Source organism: Lates calcarifer, linkage group LG17 (assembly GCF_001640805.2).
Source record: "Lates calcarifer isolate ASB-BC8 linkage group LG17, TLL_Latcal_v3, whole genome shotgun sequence".
In the NCBI taxonomy this organism is placed as follows: Eukaryota; Metazoa; Chordata; class Actinopteri; family Centropomidae; genus Lates; species Lates calcarifer.
Genome location: NC_066849.1, coordinates 2,388,684 through 2,413,173, shown reverse-complemented (window position 1 = coordinate 2,413,173; position 24,490 = coordinate 2,388,684). Strand labels below are relative to the sequence as shown.

Here is a 24,490-nt window from a genome sequence, read left to right as displayed (position 1 = left end):
CTATTGCCTTGCATCCTGTGGCTCACTGTTCCCTCAGAGCATTGGATTAATTAATGGTCAACAGCTAAAAGTTGAACTTGATGTGAAAGATTTGCATAGATTCATTTACATATAGTCTATCCCTGTAGTGTTCTCACTTTGTCACTCATAATACATAAGTGTTGCAGTTGCTAGGGGTGTTGCATTCCTTATTTCCACTAATTGGTACTAACATAAAAGGGTCAAACACAGGTCAATCAGTACATGCTGAATATGGGTTCTTTTTAGTTACATCACAGACTATGACCAACTGAAACAAACTGAAATGCACAATAAACAGGTGAAATACAATAGGGGGCTGATTAACTGTGTTGTCTTTTTGCCACAGAGAGCTCATTTTTGGGGTTACATTGAAGGGGAAGAAGTCAAAGCAATTATTTAGAGCTTCTTTTCCTTTTATCTGAACAAAACAATGATTTGAATTACAGCCTGTCAAACAGTAAAGTGTTTACTGGCACATGGGTTAAAATCTACAATGAGATAATTATAGCTGTTGCTGATGTAGTGGGAGAATAAATTAAAGATGAAGCTAGTGAAGCACAATTTGTTGTTGCTACAGTGGACAGATCTACTGATACCAGTCATTTTGCAGAGTGGTCTTTTATGCTCTTGGATGTCTCAGACAGCACTGCTGTCAAAGAGATGTTTAAGGATGTCACAGATGGTAGGAGGGCAGATGTCGCAGCCCTGGTCCTTACATTTTTGGAGGACTATAATTGTCTGGAGAGAGTAAGAGTAATGGCCTCCAGTCTAAACAGAGTACATGCCAATGTCAAGATGAAGATCCGTCTGGCTCTATTAATCCTATGCTATCCCCACCTGAACCTGAATGTGGCCCTGAACCAAGGAAAGTAAAGATGCGAGGATGTCAGATATTCTTCTCACACCTCACTGGCCTGTCTGAGTTCTTTTCAGGTCCCCAAAGCCAATGCAACTGCTTGATGACATATGTCAGGGATGACTCCCACGCCTGGGATGGAATTTTACTTCCAGATTTCTGTGCACAGTCGTGAAGAGAGGTGTGCTGAAGGAGCTTTTTGTGTGCATTGTGTTACATCACGTCAAGTCCTTTTTGATAGTGGGAATGTATACTTTTATCAGATCTTGCAGATCATCCTCATTGCATAAACAAACTTGAATCTACTTCCACTCACCAAAACAAATTAACATTGTTGTGATCCCTCAGTCATCTTAAACCAACTGCAAAAACTTTGTAAAAACAAAGTTTGTGAAATTATTTCAGTGGGTGAACAATCACAGGATGGTGTGATGACTGCATGGAGGAGAAAACTTTTTATGGAGTGAGAGAAAAACAGATGCTATATGAGAGAACAAATGTTCAATGAACCACACTCCTGTCATGAACACTGTGGCACCGCTACACAACATCTGGTGGTTTCCCAACACATTACCAACACCACAGCTCTGTTTACTGGGCATATGAGGATGAATGAATACAATTACACACGCAGTAGATCACATATAGTGGTCTGTTTGGAATACTGAACAATGCTGGAAAATGGGGGTAGAAATTGCTCTAAAGGTGATCATATGGTTGGGGCCATATGTACAAGCTTCGATAAATTACCTAAATGAGCTCAATTCACTCTCCTGTCTCTTCTGTACCTCTCAGCTTTTGGTCTCAATATTGCTGGTTGAAAAAAAAAAAACCTGGATGACTACACCTCAATGAGAAGTTTCTCTTCTTCCTTTTTTTAAATAAAGAAAATATCCCTCTCTCTCTCTACCAGACGATTAGTCATGGTCATGGATCAAGACAACTTAATCAGCTGTAGACATGTGAGTACCTGTCTACTTACTGATCTCCCAGCATAGAAGAAGCACATTTTCATCAAATTATACTGGGTGGTTAATTAATCAATTCATCACAGGTACATCAAACTATTATGAACAGTGATCCAGTATTAGTAACTAGTTCTGTGTCAACAGTGATAATGGACTTGGAGATTTTAAATTTTGCAATATTTGTCACAAAACACACCAAGGCCAGAGTGTAATGTGCATGGGATTCTGTATTTTAAACATAGTCAAAGATATCTCATAGACATCTGTAACATGACAAGAGGCATATTATTTATTGTGTCACAAGCTAAGTGATTTAATCTTATCAATGGGTTGTATACGATGAGTGTATTATGCATTTCTTTTAATGTAAAATTTTAATCCAAAATGAAAATACTAACTGCTGTATAGCTGTCAAATATATGGAGTTAAAAGTACAGTATTTCCTTCCTGAAATGTAGAAATATTAGCACATAATAGATACACTCAAGTAAAGTACAGTTCTTGAGTGAATCCACTTAGTTATTTTCCACCATTGCCCAAATTCTATGGTCTGAATATAGCAGGTAGGATATCACAGCTCCACTTTAAAATAAGTGCCATTCACCATAACAACACTGATAATGTGCCATGGTGGGAAAACCAAAGAGCAGAACAATCTGTGTTCAGTGTTTGGGAGAAAAAAATGAGAGATATGACTAATACAGTATCTGACTATTAAAAATATGACAGATATGACTGTTAAAAATAAATCTGGTAAATTTCACAAGCTGACAGTGTTACTGGCATTTTGAGCTCCATTTGTGGTATTTATTTTGACTAAAACAATACATACTGACAAAACCAGTTTTATTAATGATTATGTTGTCAGGTGCTGAGACATCTGCCTTTCAAAACTTACTTCCTGGACAACACAGGGCACTTACTTTGTACAAAAACTCTGCTCCTGCTCAAATGATCAGCAATGGAGTATGTTTGCTACATATAGACAACTACTGCAGCAACTAAATTGACCCAAGAAATCTGTCAAACCATAAAAACAGTATCATTATTTCAGCATAGACATACATTGTTAGACACACAGTAGCTGTGTCATAACTGTAAAATGGGAAAATGTAACTTCATGTCAATAAGAGGTCACTGTGGGTCGAGAGGAGAGGAGGGTGTTGTGAAGGAGACAGAGTTCAATTACTGTGCATGTAGGTCACCTGTTGAGGTCATACACACTATTACTCCCACCTTTTGGCACCCACAGTATTTGCTGGATGGCCACTAGATGTTTGACTCTCCTCACAGTTCATAATCTAAGATATACACCTGGGGTTGTGTTACCAAGCATCTCAGAGAATAAAATTAGTCCTGAATGGGGACAGTGACACATTTCTGGTCCTACTTTTACATCTTGACATAAAGGTATTTTATTAACTTTTTGGACTTTGGAAATGTCTCCTATCAGTGGTGATAACCTTTATAGACCTTTATTTTATGGACAAATAAGACAGCAGAAGGTTAAAATGGGAGTGGGTCAATGAAAGAAAAAGTAAATTCCATACTTTCAATTAAGGCATCATGCAGGTTTGTATCTGCCGGCCCAGAGACAGATGGAAAGTAACTAGTAGCTAAATCTGGTACAAAGTATTTATTCTCTTTGAAAGTATTGCTTTTGTACATGGTCCTTGACAAATAAATGGAATTAAATGAACAAGACCAAAACTAAATCCACAAAGGGTTTCCAACAGCATCAAGGTATGTGCAATATTGTATAATATATGTGAACTACAGCACTAACATTTGGTAGGAAATTTTAAAAAAATGGCTTATTGGTAAATTTCATTGTGAGAAGAAGTAATTATTATATTATTTAACACATTTTTGAAATGTTACGAGGGATGCCCTTTATTGAAGGGCCATCACCAATGAACTGCAAAGTCTCTAGTTCAAATCTGTCATCTTGATTTTAACTTTGCTACTTTGTCTTTCAACCTAGCTTCAAAGTCAGGCCTCACAAATAATCTGCACTGTACTCTGAGGTAGGAGAGTTTTAATCCATGGTTTGCTTTCAGTGTAGCTCCGAGGAAGCAAGACTTAGTAGTAAAGTAAAAGAACAGAAAAATAAAAGTACTATTTTTCCATTTCAGATTATATTTATCGATGTAATATCAAAATGTATATCATGTTGTACCTGGTAATGATGCTCTGAAATGCTGTGAAGTATAAAGTATAATAAAATGCTCCTGAACAAATTTACTCTGTAACTTTTCACCACTGAACCTTTGTTATCTCTCTCTCTCTCTGTTTCCTAAAGTCCCAGTAAAGAAGTGAAATACTCCTAGAAATGGGATTACCCACTGATTTTTATCACTGCAGCTCAGTCTACATGCTATTAAGCTAATGCTAATGTATGCATACAGGACTTTCACCTAACAGAGTCAAGCATATTTATGAATCAGACTGTTTTTAATTCAATTTGGGTTTTGTCTCCCCTCCTAAATAAAGCCAGTGCTGTGGATTTCACCCTCAACTACCTATTATTTTCAGGTTGTGAAGATGCCTCAGGGGCGGATAAACATCATGAAGATCTCTCGCACTAATTAAGCTCAAAGTTGCCATCCTAGCTCCAAATTTGAGTGGGCTGACTTAGTTGGGGCTATATCTCTGTGTTTCCACCCCAAGGCAGTACAACAAACATCAATACTGCATTTTTAATGGAAGTAAATGGGGGCATGCATAATTTGTAAGCTATGTGATGTGTATTTGTTGCTTGTATAAAGACATAATCCATTTTTCAAAAATAATACAATTAGTCTTATAGAGTGCAGATGGTTGTTATCAGATCCAATCCTGAGAGTGTCAGAGCTGGACAAATTACTGCAGTGACATAGCTGTTGGTGTCTTTTTCCTTAATGATGACACTTTTCTTCAGCATATGACACAGGCAGGCTACTGACAGGTGTATGTGTTTTCACTAAGAAAGTTTTCACTTCCAATTAAGAGCTGAAGGTAAGCAAACAGTGGCCTATAGCAAACTCAGCAGTTTATCCAAATAAATCCATTCACAGCCATCTGTCAGAAACTGAGGAACAAGATGTGACTCTATCTTGCATGTTGCAGAGTAGCTCCTCTGCTCTACAATGATCATACGCCTTACTATAACATTAAGCTGAGACAAAGAGAGGCTTGTCTGAAAATGCAGGGTCATCAGTAAGAAAAATGAGAGCAGTGGAAATAAAACAGCTTGGTATTTCGGTCTAAACATACCTCTTCTGCTTTGGTCTGCTCAAAGGCAAACTCCATGGTGGGGACAGCCAGTTGGTTGGCGAAGAAGCTCACATCTCCAGGCAACTGTAGTGAACTGACGTTGGGTCCGGGGCAGTTCCCACCTCGAATGCAACTCAGTAACTGTCTCTAACAAAAAGAAAAAAAGATGACGACTGGGATGAGAGAAATTTACTAGTGGAAAGTGAAGGAGATAGACTGGGATTTAATAGAATAAAAGGGAACCGAGGTTTGAACCATGTTAATGAATTAAATGAATTACAGATAAAACTTGGCTTCTGTCTTGTACTGTTGACTTTGCTCTCCTGTTAACACCAGACAGTGAAATATCAGCTCATGGCACATGTTTTACTGACTCTGTATAGTTTTATAATAGCAAAAGAACAATGCTTTGTCCTTATGACACATATAGCATGTACAAGTTTATCATTTTAGTGGTGTTAAAGGTTTTAATATGGGTTTTCCAGGGAACAAACAGCATTTATTCACACAGGAGAACCACAATTTTTATTCTGCTTGTCTGGATTTGCATTTATGTTGGTATTCTAAAAAGAATTGTATATACTGAAACTAAGATATTGCTTTCAACCATTATTAACACTGTCCATATCCTGCAACTAGACTCTTAAGTGTGTCCCTGAAATGCTTTTATTGCAGTAATATAACCAACATACAACTCATTGCATGTAACATACAGATGGGTGACTAATTAAAGCAAAAACTAAAATAAAGTATCTTAGTTTGATGTTGAGCCACCGCATACCATCAGAACACCATCAATGCATCTTTGCATTGATTCTACCAACCTGAGGGATGGAACACCATTCGCCCAAAAGATATTCCCTCATTGGTGTTTTGATGATGATGGTGTCTGTCTGACAAGTCAGACCAATATTTCTGAAGGCCATAGCAAATGATTTGCATCATTATCATACTCAGCATACCATTCAGTGATCCCATGCCCTACTGATTAGGGTATTGCATTTTTCAGGTTTTTCACAGTGAGTGATGGTTTTTACAATCACAGGGAAACCTCCAACCCTAATTCTAACCTTCATTGTAAAGTTATGTATATATTCAGCCTCCCTAGAAAGAGCATTCATACTAAAATGCTTTCCCAATTACATTTCTGCCAAATAAAGTAAGTATTAGAATTTCACTGGAATTGGGATGGATGGAGACTGGAGTTTGCATCCAGACTCCCTTCTGTGCTCAGGTTTAGGCACAAGATCTATTTGGTTAGACTGAGGAAAAGATTGTGGTTTGTGTTGGTCTGTGGTTATAATAAGAAACACTTAAGGTTGTGGAACAGTCATGGATAAAAGAAACAACACTCATTTTCATTTTCACATGAGAGATGAACAGTGGCCTCACACAGACTTTGTTGCTCTTTATATTCTGTATTTATCATTGTTGCCATGTTGTCTGTTAAAGAGCATGTTTCAGCCATAAATAAATGTTAAAATTCTGAACCTAATAAGCATTCAGACAACTTGCCATGGACAAGCAAAATTTTTACTAAATACAGTATAGTGCTGAAAGAGGAAAGGGTAAGGTATGACAGTTGTTAACATTTGGCACAAGGCTAATTGCACAATTCAAGCTTTTGTCACGGTTCGTCACAGCTAGCATGTAGCTTGTCATCTGGGTCGACTGCTTTCTAGTGTTATTCCTAATTGAAAGAACAACAAGGCTGCTGTTCAGAAATTGTTGAGACCAGAGTGGGGAGTGGGAGGAAACAGAATACAACAGTTAATCAATTGGAGGCTTATCTCAACTGTCCACATCCGCTGAGCCCGCCTGATGTCACCATGTTCTCCTGTCACATTGCATTTAATTAGAGTTTCCTGTTATCAAGGTCCATCAAGGGGAGAGAGCTCTGGTGTCCAGTCACTCCTGCTACTGTCACTGACTCACTGTTGTCAACCTTTACTATTTCATTTTTTCAAATGCTGTTGCTCTCTGAACATTAACTGTGGCTGTGACACATTCACACTCTAACTGAATGAAGGCCAGTAAATAATACCTTTAACCTTGCCTCAACCTGCTGGTATTCACTTCAGTGACACTATGAAATTTCTCTTTTTTTATCCTGAACTTTTCAATTTACTCCCACAAATAGACTGCAAGGACAAAAACATTTACATGCATATCAATATTCATGAAGGGCATTTCATTACCCACTTACAGCAAATTGTGGGAGTTAACAGACTGGGAATAAATATTTGTTCATGTGTGCACAATTTGAAAGTTGATTGAGATTCATAATGGGAGAACTTGCACACATCACAATGTTGTTTGGCACATTCAGCTTTCTTTTTACTTCAGCAGCTTATCAGTGTGGAATTCTTAGAAAGAGCTGTGCATGAAGCCTGCAGTGTTTAAATCTACACACAGGAAATAATGAATTTTGGATTTCATAGTCACCAAAATACTGTTTGATTGACAAGTGATTTAAACAATAAGGATGGAGAAAAACAAGAAGAAGCAAATCAACTTTTGTTGGACTGCATATGCAGTCCAGACCATCCTTAACAAGTAAACCATGACATTTTAAACAAACATATACAGTTCTTTACCTTTTTAAATTCGGTCACTGTCTGTTTAATTGAACATGCTGCTCCTTTCCACTTTCTGAACACAGCTGTCAACTCAAAGTATTATGCCATAACAAGCAAGGAGGACTACAAATTCACTAGGCAGTACAGGTGTCTCACTAACGTAGATAATGTCTGTCTCTCAGCTCTTGAGTCAAATAAAGTCACTAATTTGGTAGGGCTTAGGAGGTTTCATATGTGCCCAATTGAGCCTCATTGTACTATGTTGATAATAAGTTAATCAGTATATCTATTTGAAAATAATATGAATTACATAATTTGACATTCAATTTGGAGAGATTAGAAAACCCTAAAGTTCATATAGAGAGATCTCATCAAAAAAGTTCAGTGGAAATAAAAACAATAACATCTAAAATCCCAGTTAATCCATAAAATGAGCAATCAAATTTATTAACATAACACGAAAAGAGACAAAGAAAAAAAAACAGGACTATTTAAACTAATAAGCAATAAAACATTTTTAAAAATATACTAGGTAAAATGTAATGTTAACTCATCATACCATGTGCCCCTTGAAGATTCTGTGTAATTTTTAAATTACCTAGTCTGCAGTGTTGTAAATGTAATCTGACTCAAGTTGAAAGCATAAAGACTCCAGGTCTACACTTGTGTTGCTCAACACCAAAGAGGCAGACAAACACCACCTTTACTGAAATCTACATACAAAAAGTAGACACAGGAAAAGCAAAATCTGTACAGTTCAATGCGACTATCCTCACAACAAATGCTACCATTCTATGTTTATATATCAGTGTTGTTCATAATCTGTGCCATAGGTGCTAATTCAACTCTATTTTTAAGTTTGTAGCCTTTGTTGTTGCATTTGATTTCATATGAAATTGGATTACACTGTGCAGTTGTTGTTTTAATTGTGTCAAGCATCCACCCTCTGTCATCAGACTAAACACAACCTACAACTGCATGTCCCCACCTCTGTAATTTGCCAGTTCTCTGTTCTACTGGAACACTGCTGCTGAACCAAGATATTGGATAAACTTCATTTGAACTTGATTTGCATGAATGCCTGTAATTAGAAAAAGCACTACCACCACCGAGCAATCCAATTTGCAAGCAAGTATGCCATTGGACAGGCACTGACTGTCCACCTAGTATCCATGAGTGAACAAGTTAAAATAATATATAGTGGTTTCTCCCAGGGTCAGCGCTTAGGAAAAACACTACACTGATAGTCACTGTAGTTGAGGTCAATCAACAACCCAAATTAGTCTTCAGTGAACAAGGTTCTCTCTGTGACAAGAATGTGGACCAGGTTCTGAGGAATGGCACAAAAATAGCATTATATACTAACTGCAAATTTCCCTCTACATCAGTATTAGACTATTGTAGTAAAGGAGCTCAAGTCAATTTGTGATGACATGACTTGACCTTAGGGACATGTATAAGAAATCAGACATCCAGAAGAACCAACGTTTCTTTATGTCAAAAAAGAGGCAGTTGATGTGATTTGTTCATTGAATTTTTAGGCAAACCCAAAGGGGATGATGAAGGTAGATAACAATCTAGATCAACATGAGGAGTTGTTTATGTGCCATTAGCTGCACAAATTTTTCAAGTAACTGGTCGGAAATGTTCAGTATCCAAAGAAGCAAATCATCTCTGGTTAAATAATTACCTGCTGATGTCAAATAGCAGGATTTTCATGCTTGTTAACATTATCAGCATGAGAGGTGAGAGGTTTTGTAATTTACCTATGCTGTATGTTGATGGGCTGAGACATACACAGTTCATTTTTCAATATCTGATTTCATGTAGCCTAAGCATCCTTTTGTAGTACAAGAATATTGATATTTAAAAGCTTGCATTGTCCTCAGTGATGGTATTTTTTAAGGTAAAGGATCATAGTTAGGGTTAATAAAAATGCAAATGTTAAATTCAGGTCTATAAAAGGATTGTGTCCAGTTGCCTGCATGAAACTGATAATAATTTCAGCCAGGATTTTGTCATTAGTTCAGGTCCCTCTCAGTTCCATCTTTTATCTTTTTCTCATTCTCCCTTTCTCCTATGCTGTTCATTTTTTCTTCACACTGCTTGCCTATGCATACTACACCTTCTGACTGAATGTTGCATTGAAGCATCTGTGTGATTAATTGCATGTACCACAAAACCGCATATATATTTGTCTTACAACACTAATTTTAATAGTTTCTGGCAAGGTGCTTAATTTTTAAACTTAAAATGTCCACTTATGACATCATGACATTGTGGCAACATGTTTACTCCTCCCCTGCTCCACACATCCACAATGTTTTGCATCCATATCCCATCTGATGATCTGATATCCCTGAGGATGAGGTAGAGGATATGGCTGGGGAGAAGAACACCTGGGTTACTTGGGTTAGTCTGCTACAATTGTGACCAAGACCCACATATGTGGCAGAAAATGGGTGAATTAATGTATATGTGAAATGAAATAATGATAATATATTGTGTTAAATTATAAGTATTTATACTCATGGCAGTGAAATAATTTGCGTAGCATATATTTTGGAGAAAAAAATGATCTAAAACTATAGGATGATCGGAAAGTACAATTTAAGTTTGTGAATCCTACATGGGTGCAGTCTATATAAAATGATTCCTCTTGACTTTGGCTGCTACCTTATATTATGTGTGCCAAAGGAAAATAAAAAACCCATATTTTAGATGTTTGTGTTGGATGAAAACCTAGCTCAACCTTTCTCCTTTGTTTTCATCAAACTAAGCGTTCAGAAAATATACAGCTGCTTTTCAAAGAATCTCAGGTGACCTGGGGTTATGGCATTTACTCAGCACTTTAAAGGACTAAGCAGTCTTTGAATTCCAGTAATAAAAAAATGGAGAAAAGAAAAAAAAATACCTCAACTTAAGTCACAATGCAGGATAGCATATAGAGATAGACTATCATTCCATCAGCTAGAGAGAAGATTTAAAGTCAGGATCTCTTCTCTCCTTTTCCTCGCTTACAACCAGACACACTACATTACAAGAAAGTGAAGGAGAAGGTGGGGGAGAGAGAGGCATAAAAAAAGGGTCGCAATGGGAGGACAGAGAGAATAAGCAAGTGAACAGAGAGGGAAGGAGTGAGAGAGAGCAGAGAGAATGGGTAATTTCAGCCTGTTGTGCCACACTGGGAATCAATATTTAATTTCTTTGTCTGCTATGATAAGAAGGGAGTGAAATCATTTTGAGATCTCAGCTCGCCACTCAATACTACTCAATCTACAAAATCATATGTGCTACACAGAACAGCTTACTGGACTTAGACTTAGAAGCTTGAAACTAGATAATCTTCTGGCGAGAGTATATTGAGGCTATTCTTGGTTGAAAGAGGTTACGTTAGAATTAAGGTTAATTTTAAGTTTCTAATTTTTAGAGTAAAAACACCATATACAAAGCAAGGCAATGAATGCCCACAAGCAGAGACACCATTAACAGAATGAGCATACTTATAAAACTTCCTTTGAAAGAAGCTTCTTTTCATGAACAGAGTGGATTTTAATCATTCCTCCCATTTCACAGAGAGAGCAAGTGGCCTTAACATTTTGTACATCAGGATTATGACACATCAAATAAGTGGAGGCAGGCAGAGAGCGGTGGTGTACCATAATCAGAATGCAACAAGCAGCATCAACAAAGTGCCAAACGACAAAAACAACTTTGCATTATGTGTGTGATGATAATAATAATTCCGTTCTGGAATGTGGTCTTTGGAAATGCCATTTGCAGCTGTTCAACTGAAAAGCATGTTCCAGCTATCCAGAAATGAGTGACTGGGATATTAAATAGACAAAGAGGAGAGGGGATTGGAGAGGAATACACAGATACAAAAAGAGTGGATGAGAATAGTGTAAAGTGTGTCCTCCTAAATCACTTTAGTTTGATCTTAGAGGAAAAAAAAGTTCAAGGTCAAGGAAAAGATGGAGCAGTTTTGATATAAAGTCAGGATAAAACAACTATTATGCTAAAATAAGGTAACTGAATGTGAAAATTCAGCAAGAAATGCCCAAATTGTGTACTCCCAAATTAATCTTTTTTTTTTTTTTTTTTCCACTGCAATCACACTTAGATAAACTGGATTGATGTTTCAACTTTGACAAATGGAAACAACATTAGTAATTTAGAAATGTATATAAATCATATTCAGATTTTATTCTTGCTAAATATAACATACAGTACTGTGCGAAAGGTTAAGATGTTTAAATTCTCTTTTGTCCAGTACCACCAGTTCCAAATTAATTCATACAACATGATGATGACATGATGACTCCAAACATAGTCCTGAGGTAGATGGTCTGGCTCCCACAGAGCTCTGATCCCCACAACACTGAGTCAGTCCTCATTCATATACATATTTGGTGGAAATGACAACCTCTCCCATAAAGACTTTCATTTAGTTTTATTATTTAAAGTTGGTGGGAGTTGTTAAGTTGAGACACTGATAAACACTTACATCTGCTTATAACTATATTATAGGGCTTTGTTTGCATAGAAATAGATGTGAACAAAACATTAGCACCACAAAGTTTAGCTATGAAAAAATGTCACTGAGTTTAATCAGCATCTTTCTGAATTCACAGAAGCTTAGCATTATAAGCTTCATAGGCACAACAGTTAATGCAGGGCTGTTGCAATGAATTGTCTTACGTTGTACTACAGTCTCTATTTTACTTATCATTAAATGTATATTAGTCCAAATACACAGGAGCTGCATTGTAGGCAATCATGAGTGATCCAACAATGTAACTAATACCGATTATCAGTTTCAACAAAGGCTGCATTTTTTTACAGGAGGTGACAGAGTGAAGTTACAGAGTGATTTATTTTGATTATTTTGGTATTAAGTTAACACAGGATAACTTCTGCCCCAAAGAAACATTAACAAACATAATACTCACAGGAATTGCATGTAACAAACTGGGAGAGAGGTTAGCTGAGGATAAATTCAGCTGTGCCTCTTAATCTAAATACTGAACAAAATGAGGAGGTGTTGCTTCCTGGGTAGAACGGAGTGAAATAACTAGTAATTCATAACAAGTACTGGTAATGGTAAAGTTAAACAGATGGCAATATACATATGATGTATCCTGCATATTTACACGCGCACACACACACACACACACACACACACACATATATATAAGTAGACTATAATTTATTTATTTCAAATGTAATTAAAGGATAAACAACAAAAGTTGCATCGTACTGCCCTTTTCCCACTTACAGTACTTCTAGCAACTGATCAAATGATCGCTGAGTGAGTAAAAAGTCAACCTTGCACAGAAACACTGCACTTAAGGAATGGGCATTGATTAATCTTACTGAAGAGCAATTATGTATATTCTAAGGCCATAGGTTATACACAAATTAGGCAGTAATCTGTCTTTAATTCATTTAGGGGCCATCTATTAAATCTACATGAATCTCAAGAAAACTCTGTCTACATAACTGCACCTGCTACCTATCTACTGCAAACAGTAAGTCTTGTATGGCATCTGCAGACTAGGACAAACTGCTGTTGGACGAATGCATCACACAGCAGCACCTGACGAATGTCACTGCCACAAGTAATAACAGTGCTCATTCTTCACCTAACACACATTTTCATATGTGTTCCCCTACTTATGTTCTGTCGCTGTGATATGAAACTGTGATGGAGGGGCCACAATGACAGTCACATAAATACCTTCTGAGGCAGCTTCTCTTTGTGATTATGCAGATTCAAGGAGTCTACTGCAGCGCCTTTCCTGACAATACAAGAGCTGCGGTAATTCAAACATATTGCCAACAGCATACTATTTCAAACATTATGCCAAGTATTCTGTCGAACCATCTTGGACGGCTGCACGGCCATAAAGTCTGGGGCTCATTCTGGTGATTTATCGTCAGCTTCTTTTCCACAGGTTTTATATGGGAAAACACATAAATTAGATGTATAAATTAGACTTCCTTGCATATTCCCTAATGTGGATGATGTTCATATTTACCATTTATAGAGTAATTCCAAAGCCAGCCTATTGTCACTCCTTCTTCATGTTTGAAAGCCTGTCATGGTGTCATAATTCAATTAAAATATCAGCCGTTATTTTTCCAGTCAGCGCATACTCTAAAAGCGAGTACAAGAGGATGATTTGTCACAGTGAATACCAATTATGTTTGAAATACACCACATTTAGAAACATGCAACAATCTATGGCATTTCAGATAGGCTGTGTGGATAATCTAAATTATTCATGGTTATTGTTTTGGGGGGAATATCTTTTATATGAGGCTGTAGTTTTGAATTTTCAGGTAGAAGAAGGTATGGGAATGGCATGCACATACAAAAGTGTTTCTCTTATGGGTAACTGTAATAAGTAAGATGCAAGTTCAGCTTCACTCGTCTTGAGCTGTCCCCAGTGGTGGAAAGCAACAGCAATGTTTTGCTGCTTGGGCTATCACTTCTTTTCTTCTATTGAAGTTAGCATGCTAACCAGCTAGCCCTGTCGCCTGTTATAATAACACTTAGCGATAGTGAGTCACTGTAGCGTCAGGCCAGCTTGAGACGACTAAGAAGTAGCAGCATAGCCCAGAGGGCGTGTCGTAACCTCTTGTCTTGTAAACACAACGATGGCTGAAGTTCCTGGTAAGTAAACAGCTGCTATAATGTTGGCTATGTAGCAACAGCAAAAACTTGTAACATATCACACCTTCAAGTGGGTCGTGAAATTTTTAATCAATGCAAATGGCTAAAATGTTCTGATGTCAGAAACAGAAAGAGCATGAGGACATTACCCTCCTCAAAAATATCCACTATGTATGAATAAAACAAAAGAGGAGTGAGAGAAGACAGTAGAATTTGTTTTGTGATACATGTATTCATATTTTAGCAATACAATGAACACTCAAAAGATCATATAAAAATCATATAAAAAGCTGGTTGAATATTTGCATATCTGTTTGAACATACTGTATGAGAAACAAACACTGTCAGTGTACTACATATAGGCATTTACTCAAAGTTGTTGACAATTTGATAGAACTTTGCCTAAACCAGAGTCTGAAAAAACAAAACAGGTCTGCAACGCTGCTCTAATCAGCCTTGACTCACTTGAAAGGATTACACGTACGCTCATTTATTCCTGAAAGGATTTTGCATCAAAATACTATCAGCCTGCCGGACTCTATTATGTCAATATAGAACAGACAGGTGGGTGTGGGAGAGAATGAAAGGCAGAGTCACAGAGAGGAGATAAGAGCTGGACATAAACATCTACAGACACATAATTTACTGTGGTACAAAGCTGTAGATGATTTCAGGAAACGCTGTGTTATTATCTAGAAGAGACACTCATTTATAAGGCCCAACAAATTCAACTTTTGATTTATAGGGAAATAATTAAGGTCACCAGTATGGTTAGTAGGAATTTGTTTGACAGCTCATCAATATAACATTCATTACCAGTGTCTACCTATAGTGTGCGTGCTCATTCCACTGTTTAAGTGGCTGGAAAATCTAACTAATTGCATTGATCAGCCTGTCTGTTGATGGGTTGGTATACTAGATGAGATAAGCTTGTATACACACACACTACCATACACACACACACATACAGTGTGTGTATATATATATATATATATATATATATATATATATATATATATATATGTGTGTGTATGTGTGTGTGTGTGTGAGAGAGAGAGAGAGAGAAAGAGAGAGAGCGATATAGGACACACAGTAACATGCTATAAACAACTTAGGTCCCTACACAGAGCTCAGAGGGGTTTAAATCACCACACAGCAACCAACTAAACTCAGTGTACGAACATGTACGAACACATATACACAGACACGCACATACTCACACATACATACACACACAAAGAACCATGTAGTTGTAAACATAAACACACAACTACACAAGTCCATGACCAATTCTTAGAGAGAGAGAGCAGGATGAAGGATTTGCTACTGTGGTCTTTTTTCAGTCTAACAATGCACTGTCCACTGGTGACCATTTGTTTTCAAATGGAGGTGCCTGCTACAAGCTACCCACACTCCGACTGGAGACCAGACACACATACATCTCTGGAACAATACCCAATTAAAGCACAAGCACCTCTCCATTTGTTTTGTATTCTTCTGGCCACCAAAGCTCCCCTTATTTCTCTAGCTTTTGCCTTCTCTCTGTCCATCTACCCCCTTGTTGTCACCCCTCCTGGTGTAAATCCCCTACAAAAGGAGCATCTAGTTGTATTATAATTGGTTCCCAAGCACCCATTCCAAAACTATCAGTGCAGCAGCATCTCGATTTGGAAGACAGGTCCCAGCAAAGTAAGATAAGTAGGAAGTATTACGGCCAGTTGCGCAAACATGATTAATGACATGCTTGGACCTGTTTCTAAATATTGGGAGGTGGGGAGCGTACCTGGGGCAGCTCAGAGACTCTTGAGATGATGAATAGAGCGATAGAGCATGCCAGAGACACAGCTGCCACCAAATGGACAATTAGGTACGACGAGACAAGACGAGAGGGTAAATAAAGAGTAAACACAGAGGAGAGATTCTTGGAGGATTCTTTGGTTAGTTCAGTAGTACTTTGTGGAGCTGTAATGATGCATTTGATTTGTTTACGTAAGAAAGCTCTATGCTGGTTGGAACCATAAAGGTTGTGAACACAATAATAAAGTGGCTGCATGGACACATTTGAGCAGTGTGCTGTAGAGAGTTTTCCTTCAATGAAGTGTCACAGCATCAGATGGGATTTTGTTGTGATCCAAACTATATGATCTAAGCTGCCTATAGGTTCTTCTTGGTTTTACACACAATGTATATTCTTAGCACAGCTAAAACACAGATATGACAAGGGGCCTAAATTATTACTGGGTTTTTGTATTATATGTAATATAATACACATTAAACCCAATGACATTCAAGTTAAAGACTTGAAAAGCTAGAACAAGGAAATAGTTTGGATGTTGGCTTGACTTGAACAATTAATTGATTATCAAAATAGCTGATTTTTTTTTTTTTTTTGATTAAGTAATTCATTATTGGACCAAAATCAACTCTGACACCACTGCCTTATAAAAGATGTTTTAGTTTTTTTTGTTTTTGTTTTTTGTTTTTTTTTTCCATGATAGCCTGTTTCTCATAGCATTAGCAGTATTTCATTCATTCCTGACACACAGCTCACTATCAATTTCTATGTTCCTACAGACGTGCTATAGTCAAATTAAGAATACATAGTAGTTAATATTCAATTTGGTATTTTACTCTCGAAATTCCCCAACAGAAATAATGAATACATAATAATTAAAATCTTCTAATTAACTGAAATCCTAATAACAACATCAAAACCGACAAATAGAGCATCATCCACACCTTTTCAGTCACTGATCCAATGTTGCTTGTTAATCACTGGCTTAATGTGTTCTCACCTCTTATCTCAGTATTTCTGTATGGGAGTCAGGTTTGTGCAAAGTAATCACAATAGAAAGTGATTCAGGTACAGTAGCAACAATGCACATACATTTAATCCATTGGCAACTGAAAGTTGAGTGAGAAATTGTCCTTAGGCAATGAAAAGAAAAAAGACTGAGGTGTATACAAGACACTGTAAATGTCTTTCTATAGCAGCACTAATGTCCCCTGAGTTTTGATGACCAATAAGAATGACATCTGAGCAGGTTTATATAAACCAGATTCGTAAAAGATGACAATGTTTGAGCTGCTGCTATAGGCATGAAAAGTCTTGACAGAATGAGTGAATTTGAAAAAAAAAAAAAAAAAAAAAAGCAGACCAGAAGCAGTGTTCCAAGTATGTGTGCACATTGTCTGGGTTTTTTTCTATTTCATTAAGGAACATCAAAAGTAGAAGTTACTTTCTCTCAGTCTCTTTTTTTCCTTTCTTCTCTTTATATGACTTTAGCAGCGGCTGTCTGTAGCATCATTACAGCTGAATGTCACAGGTAGACTGGGCCATCCCTACTAATTATTTAGTTTATGGTAGAGCAAGGGAATAAAGGGGCATTGTGCAGTACTATCTGTCTACTCGTGACCTGTTGTACCTGCCTGAAGTGCATGGCAGGAACATGAATCTTCCCTGGGGATGGATGACTAACTTAAAGACACAAATAAAAACACTGTATAGCATAAAATGAAGAGACAAAGAGAGACAGCAAGAGAAGAAGTGAGATGGAGATTTTAATGAGGAAAATGAGAGGTACGGAGATGAAGTGCTTGCTGCTAATGAAAGAGGAGATTAAGAGGTGATAAAAGGAGAGACAGCAAGGTAGGGAGAGAGGGATGTAGTGCTTGAGGGAGAAGAAAAGAAGAAAAAAGGAGGCAGGAGAGGAGGAGGAAGGAAATGAGAGAGAGTGCCACTGAGATGTTTTTTTTTTTCAAGAGGCAAAAGTTTTCAAAGTTTAAAGAGACGGTGAAAGTTGTGAAGAAAATGTCTGCAAGGGTTGAACACATCTGAAAAACACCCCCAGGTTGGAATAAAGAGACAGTTTGGGAGGCTGAATCATAGAGCTGCTATACTTAATCAGTAGAATGGCCACTGCAGATTGTGTGTGAATGTGAAGTGTGGGATGGGGTGAGAGTGAAGTTAGTTTTATTTAGCTCATACTGAGAGTGTTATCCTCCCCCTTTCACAGAATAGGTGACATACTTTAGAGAACAGTCAAACTCTCCCATTTTCTTGTGATTATTTTCCACTCATTAATTTACTAACTCTCATGTACTAACTATGAGTCAAAAATTGAATATGGATTTCCTTTCACATTACATATGCTTTCTACAATTGCATATATTGTTAAGGTCTCTACACTCTCTAGATTATTATATATTGTATTATATCAAAATGCAAATATGTTGCTGCTTTATGCTAAGTATGCTGCTAAGTATCATTAAACTATACTAGTAGTCAAACATTGCTAAATCTATGTCCACCTGGGTTTCTTAATATCTCTGGCTCTACTCTTATACTCATTGCAGATATGTATATCAGATATGTTGTGTTGTACATATCTGCAGATATGTATATCTGCAATGAGTTTCACTAGTGGCAGTAAATAGTGGAGGTCAAAGTCTGTCTATTTACACTTTGTATATCTGAGGTAAGCTACTTTTCCAATAACAGAAGCAGAAGCTGTAACAATAGTACTAGTGGTAGTGGTAGTAATAGTAGTAGTAAAATAGCACTTGTAGCTCTAGCAGTTGTATGAGCAGTAGTAATGGTGTAGGTAAAAGTGGCAGCAGCCATCCATCTGTGCTAAGTTGTGGGAGCAGTCATACTAGTAGTGAACTGTAGAAGTATTATCAATAATTTCTTTTTATTCTCTACATCTCAGTTAATACTGCAGTGAGATTACAAGACACTAGTTACTAGTGCAACTATTGATGAAGCTGACAAAAAACAAAGCATTCTTATTACACCAAATCAGTCAACACGTTTCATGTGTTCTACATATTTAACGTACAGTATGTTATCCAAAATATTGTTGTTACTCAAGTTAGCAGTCAATTACAAATCAATCATAGACAGATATATCACATCTGTTCAACATCTTATGAGCAAACTGTCAGAAAACCACAATGACAGAAAAGAAGCACTGTGTAAAAAGTACAATCAATACCAATCATAGATATTCACTGGATTTATGATTAACAATGGGGTGTAATGCATCAATTTCCTTGGTGGATATCTGTATTCTGTTCAATCTAATGTTTATGAGCAATTCTCACAGAACTGGGAAAAGGCATTAGGTATCAAACTGACAAAAAATAATGTTAAATATACTTTTAAAGAGGGAGTGGGGCCCAAAGGAATGTGAACAGAACATTAAGGTTGGTGGTGTATTAACATTACACTCATTTTTTTGGTTAGATACACAATAATAAAGGCTTAGAGTCATCTTAGACATCTAATAATCTTAGCCGGCACTTTGGCACCTTTTAAACAAATTCACCAGGAGTTGAATATCCATAGGTAATAAGAGCAGAGGATGTCATCAGCACTAAAAATGGCATTCAGATAAAAAATGTTTTGTGTTGACCTTCTAATTGTGGTCAGAGGAGTATTTTAAGTAAAAGTATAATAAAAGTAGAAATAACATTTATCCTTCATCTTAAGGAAGACTGATTGCTTATTGGCCATATTTGGGGTGAACTGCAATATAATATAATAATATATAATATTATTCCCCACTGGGGTTGCAAAATTCTGTTTTTATACAGTAGCCACCTAACCGGTAAATCACAGATGCTAAATGTAAGCCAGCTAACACCATTTTTTGACAATTTGAGTCTGGTTCTGCTCGAGGTTTCTGTCTCTTAAAGGAAGTTTTTCCTTGCCACTGTCGCCTAGTGCTGCTCATGGTGGAATTTGTTCTCAGTTTGTATGATTTGATTCATTTCTACATCTGAAATGAAGTTGGTAAACCTACAGCATGATCTGATAACCTCGGTCTCTTTGTAAATATAATAATATAAAGAGTACGGTCTAGACTTTCTTTATATGAAAAGTATATGAAAAGATAACTTCTGTTGTGATTTGGTGCAATATGAATATAAGTTGACTTGATTTGAATTTAAGAGGCTAGCTATCATGGTTAGCTCAACTGTGATGCTGTTTCTTCTGCCCTCATCATAGTTTTCTGTTCATACATGACTATAGGTTAGAATTTGATTAAGCAGCTGATTGAGTGTTAATCTGTTCATATACTCATCTACTACTATATATATATATATATATATATGAGAGGTGATCTGTAGCGACAGAGGTAGTAGTAGCGGTAGTAATAGTTACCCTCTGTATATCTGAGGTGAGTTGCAGCAGAGTCGGGGAAGCTGTAGCTCTGAGAGTCTCTGTCCCTCTGACTGGAGAGTTCAGACTGACGTAGGCCACTGCACTGCTCTGTAGGACAACACTGTTATCCTGCAGGGGACAGACACACACACACACACAGACAGACACACACACAACCTCACTCTCAGTCATATTCATAATCTTATAATTGTTCTCACTCATCACATCATCTTTATGATCTCGAGTCCACAAAAGGCTCTTTTTTAGTTCTTAATATTACATTATTGTCATTAGCAGTTTTTCTGCATTTGCTTGCAATGTAATCTAATGTCATGAAGCACATCAGTTTAAAAGCTACATTTTAATCTAATCTGACAGCTTCATGAAGAGTGTTTACAAAACAATTGGACAAATATTCTTGTAATGCCCAAGATGTTTTTATCCTAATTCTACAGGAAGGCAAAAACTCTAGTGCTGTATGTGAGCAACAAGAATGAATGGTCAATCATAAATAAGATCTACTCAGCCAAGTATCTTCATGTTTAGTATGCTGGGTGTTAGCAGGCTTACTGCTAACTGCTGGTACCTTTTCAGCTGAAAAGCTGAATACACTATGTGTATAGTGATAATGACATAGTATGTACTGTATTATGGTATCTTATCATATACTTGTATGTTTCCAGTGACTACTTTCATTAACTGTGATTTTTTATCAGTTTAAATCATCCCAGAAGCCACTACCTTTGACCTCTAAGCTGACATTTAATAAAGCAGATGTTCTTGTGCTTGCTGACCTTTCCCCACTCATAGGACCCAATGTTTCCCAGGGCTGAGCCTCCCCATGAGCAAAACACAGTGGTACGGTCTGGCACCCATCCGCGTTTGGTCTGTTCTGTCAGGGCTGCGATGAGCTGATTCATGATAGCTGAAGCCCCGCCTCCCAGGTCGCTGTCGTGACGACTGCCAACGAGCACATAGCGATCTGGAAACGAATAAAGATAGAGGAAAAAGTGAAGTTATTTTGTTTCATTAGTGATGCCTGAGACTGCAGTTAATATTACTACTGTACCAATGTATTACATTAGCAAAAGCAAAAAAAAAACAGTACAGTTCTCATAATGAGCAATACAACTGTACTTGGTGCCATAATGTTCAGTAGTAGCAGTTCCTGGCCTTTCTATGTACACAGACATGTGAGAGCCAGAGGATGCAACACCTGTCAGCATGAATGACTTCTGTGTAGGTGAACAGCAGAGGTGTAATTACAGACAGTATCAGACACACACACACACACACATATATTATTATATTTTATATTATATATATATCAATTCTATTTTTGTCAAGCTTTTGTCGTGCTCTATTCTACTACTGTGAGGAACAGATCTGTAGGTACATGTATAATAGGTGTATTTGTGACTAAATGAACAAAACAATGCAGATGATCTGCTCTTCTGCTATTATTCTGTTATTTACAATAACAAAAAGCATTGACTTAAAACTCCTCTCTTACTGCTCTCTAACTTTTTTTTTTCTTGTTAATGCGACAGTTTGTATGATTTGAACTTCTGAAATGAAGTTGGTAAACATACAGCATGATCTGATAACCTGATAACTCTTTTTGTCTTTGTCTTCCTTACCACTTTTTTGAACTTACTTCTTAGTCTATTGATGGCTTTAAATCAAGCTTTATGTTGTTGGATTTAACTCCAAGGACATGATAATTGAGAGATTCATTTCCAGTATTATGTATCTTTAATTCAAGGTACAGTGACAGTAAAACATTTTCCCTTGAATGTTATCTGGTTTGAAGGCATGTTTTTTTTCTCTATTTTGGTATCACAATCAATCCTAAATACAGACACTGTGAAAAGAAGACATAAAGCTCTGATTCATTTATTTGTTTTAATATATACAGAGGTCAGTGTCTCGAGACCAATGAGAAGATCAGAGAAGAGAATTATAAAAGTAAATGTGTAATACTCCACCTCAGTGGCAGTATCACAACCTGGTGTTCAAGTACAGTGTCTAACTGTGGTTTTCCAAGGGAACAATCTCACCCACACTGACACATACAGAAACACACAAACATGAATGCTCCAGGCTTCTTTGTATGCCTTACATTTTCTACAAAGACAGAATGTTGAGTATGGCTGCACAAAGCAGCCTCCTGCAGGCAAAGAGAAGAACAGAGCAAACCTCATCACTAGAACATAGAGCACTGATGACTTTGTTTGAGAAAAGAGGTGCTTAGAGAAGCCTGCTAGCTCAGCCTAAGAATCTGACAATACATTATTGTACTGTGAGGAGCTCCCGGGGTAAATCACATAAACAGCCATTACCGTAAACTGCTTCAAATCAGTCATATGTGAAAGTGCAATTTACTTTATATTTTTAATTGAATTCAGAGGGGATTAACACACTGAAGAATAAATGAAGCATTAATAAGAAACAGATATTAATAATAAAAAGGAATTATTAAATACATGACTCTGTGCTCTCACTGCCAGTAGGCCAGGACAAATTATTACAGTTCAACAAACATCAACTGAGGTTCAGTGTAGTCAGTATTGGTTGGTATTTAGTCCTCAATGCAATAGATGTTCAGTACAAGCAGTTTTCTGTGTATCCAAAGCCTGATACTGTAAGTGTTATTCCTCTGTGCCATAGAACTCCATTGTTGCTCAAACATAGACAGAGAGTTAGATGAGAAAATCAACACCACTCTCAATTAAATTGCTCTATCTTGTGTGTACTACCTACAAAAACAGAGTGTAAAACCAGGAAGTTGTATGCTGGACTATTTCTTTGGTGGGTGCTGTAACTTCCTAAGTTTCCTAAGCATTTGTATGCCATTTGTATTTGGCTGCTTTGGGTCAAAGTACAGAACTGCTTTCATTTGTGTTATTGTTATTCTGCTTGCCTGTGTACAGCTACAAAGTTGAATAAATAATTTTATTTAACCATTGTTTGCATACAGTAATACAGTTTGATACAAATTGGCCCTCTATATTATCGTGGGCTTTTTGACTCAAAACCTTTGTGAATTGAGCATGAATATTCATTCTGTTTAGGGTCGAGATAAATGAATGTAGAACAGACATATGATCAAATGCCAACAACCAGTTAAAGGGTCGCTCCTTCCAGAGATTTGTGGCCCATATTATCTGCTTTAGTGGCCCATTATGGCTGCCTAATATCACACTGTAAATCAGCAAGGTAATTTTCCACCAGTGACTGGGCAGGACAGGTACAGTAGCAAAGCATTGCTAGGAGTGGGGAGGAGAGCAGGAGGGGGGGACAGATGTGAGGGCGAGGCAAGGGCACTATGAGCGGTCTTCTCTGTAGAATTACAATGAAAATAGGGTAAGGGCAGAGGCAGCTGGCTGAGGGGGCAGGGTTCCATTTAAATATTAAAAGGACATAATTTGTTTGGAAATGACCTGAGCTTAGGCTTTTCTTGACCTTTTTTTTTTTTTTTTTTTTCCTTTATCAGACTCGTCACTCAACACATCCCACATAATGAAGCTCTCATTTGACTATAAAATGACAGGGGAGGACCAGAGAAACCACGAGGCTGCAGACATTGTTTAAGCTCTAATCAGTGTTTTCTGAATTAACAATTAATGAAATTACTATATGTTATTTGAAAGGCATCATTTGCACAAATGACCATGAAGAGAATTATCCATTGACTCCACAGGTGAACACTCTTTAGGCTCCCTGTTTTGCATGTACTGCTCTCAGGTAAGATGGACAAAAACATGATAATCAAAGGAATGTTCATGTTGTTTTGTGTTTCTGTAATTGTGAGTGACTGCTAACACTGTAGCCATATCAACTTCATAGATGCATAATGAGTTGGTGTTTTTGAGGTGGTTGAGGAGTCCTTCGGCCCCTTTGTCACTCAGGCTGCAACCTATATATATATATATATATATATATATATATATATTTTTTTTT

The 24,490-nt window shown here is 37.1% G+C and overlaps 1 protein-coding gene across 1 annotated transcript in view; it reads right to left on the bottom strand.

The window, feature by feature from the left end:
• Nucleotides 1–24,490, bottom strand: part of LOC108878813 (inactive N-acetylated-alpha-linked acidic dipeptidase-like protein 2) — a 330,935-nt gene that overhangs the window by 108,560 nt on the left and 197,885 nt on the right. The window contains exons 13-15 of the mRNA XM_051077222.1: nt 21,322–21,509; nt 20,528–20,656; nt 5,101–5,247 (exon numbers count right to left, since the gene is read on the bottom strand). Of these exons, the coding sequence (XP_050933179.1) occupies nt 5,101–5,247; nt 20,528–20,656; nt 21,322–21,509 (464 nt within the window). The remainder of the gene's footprint in view (nt 1–5,100; nt 5,248–20,527; nt 20,657–21,321; nt 21,510–24,490) is intronic.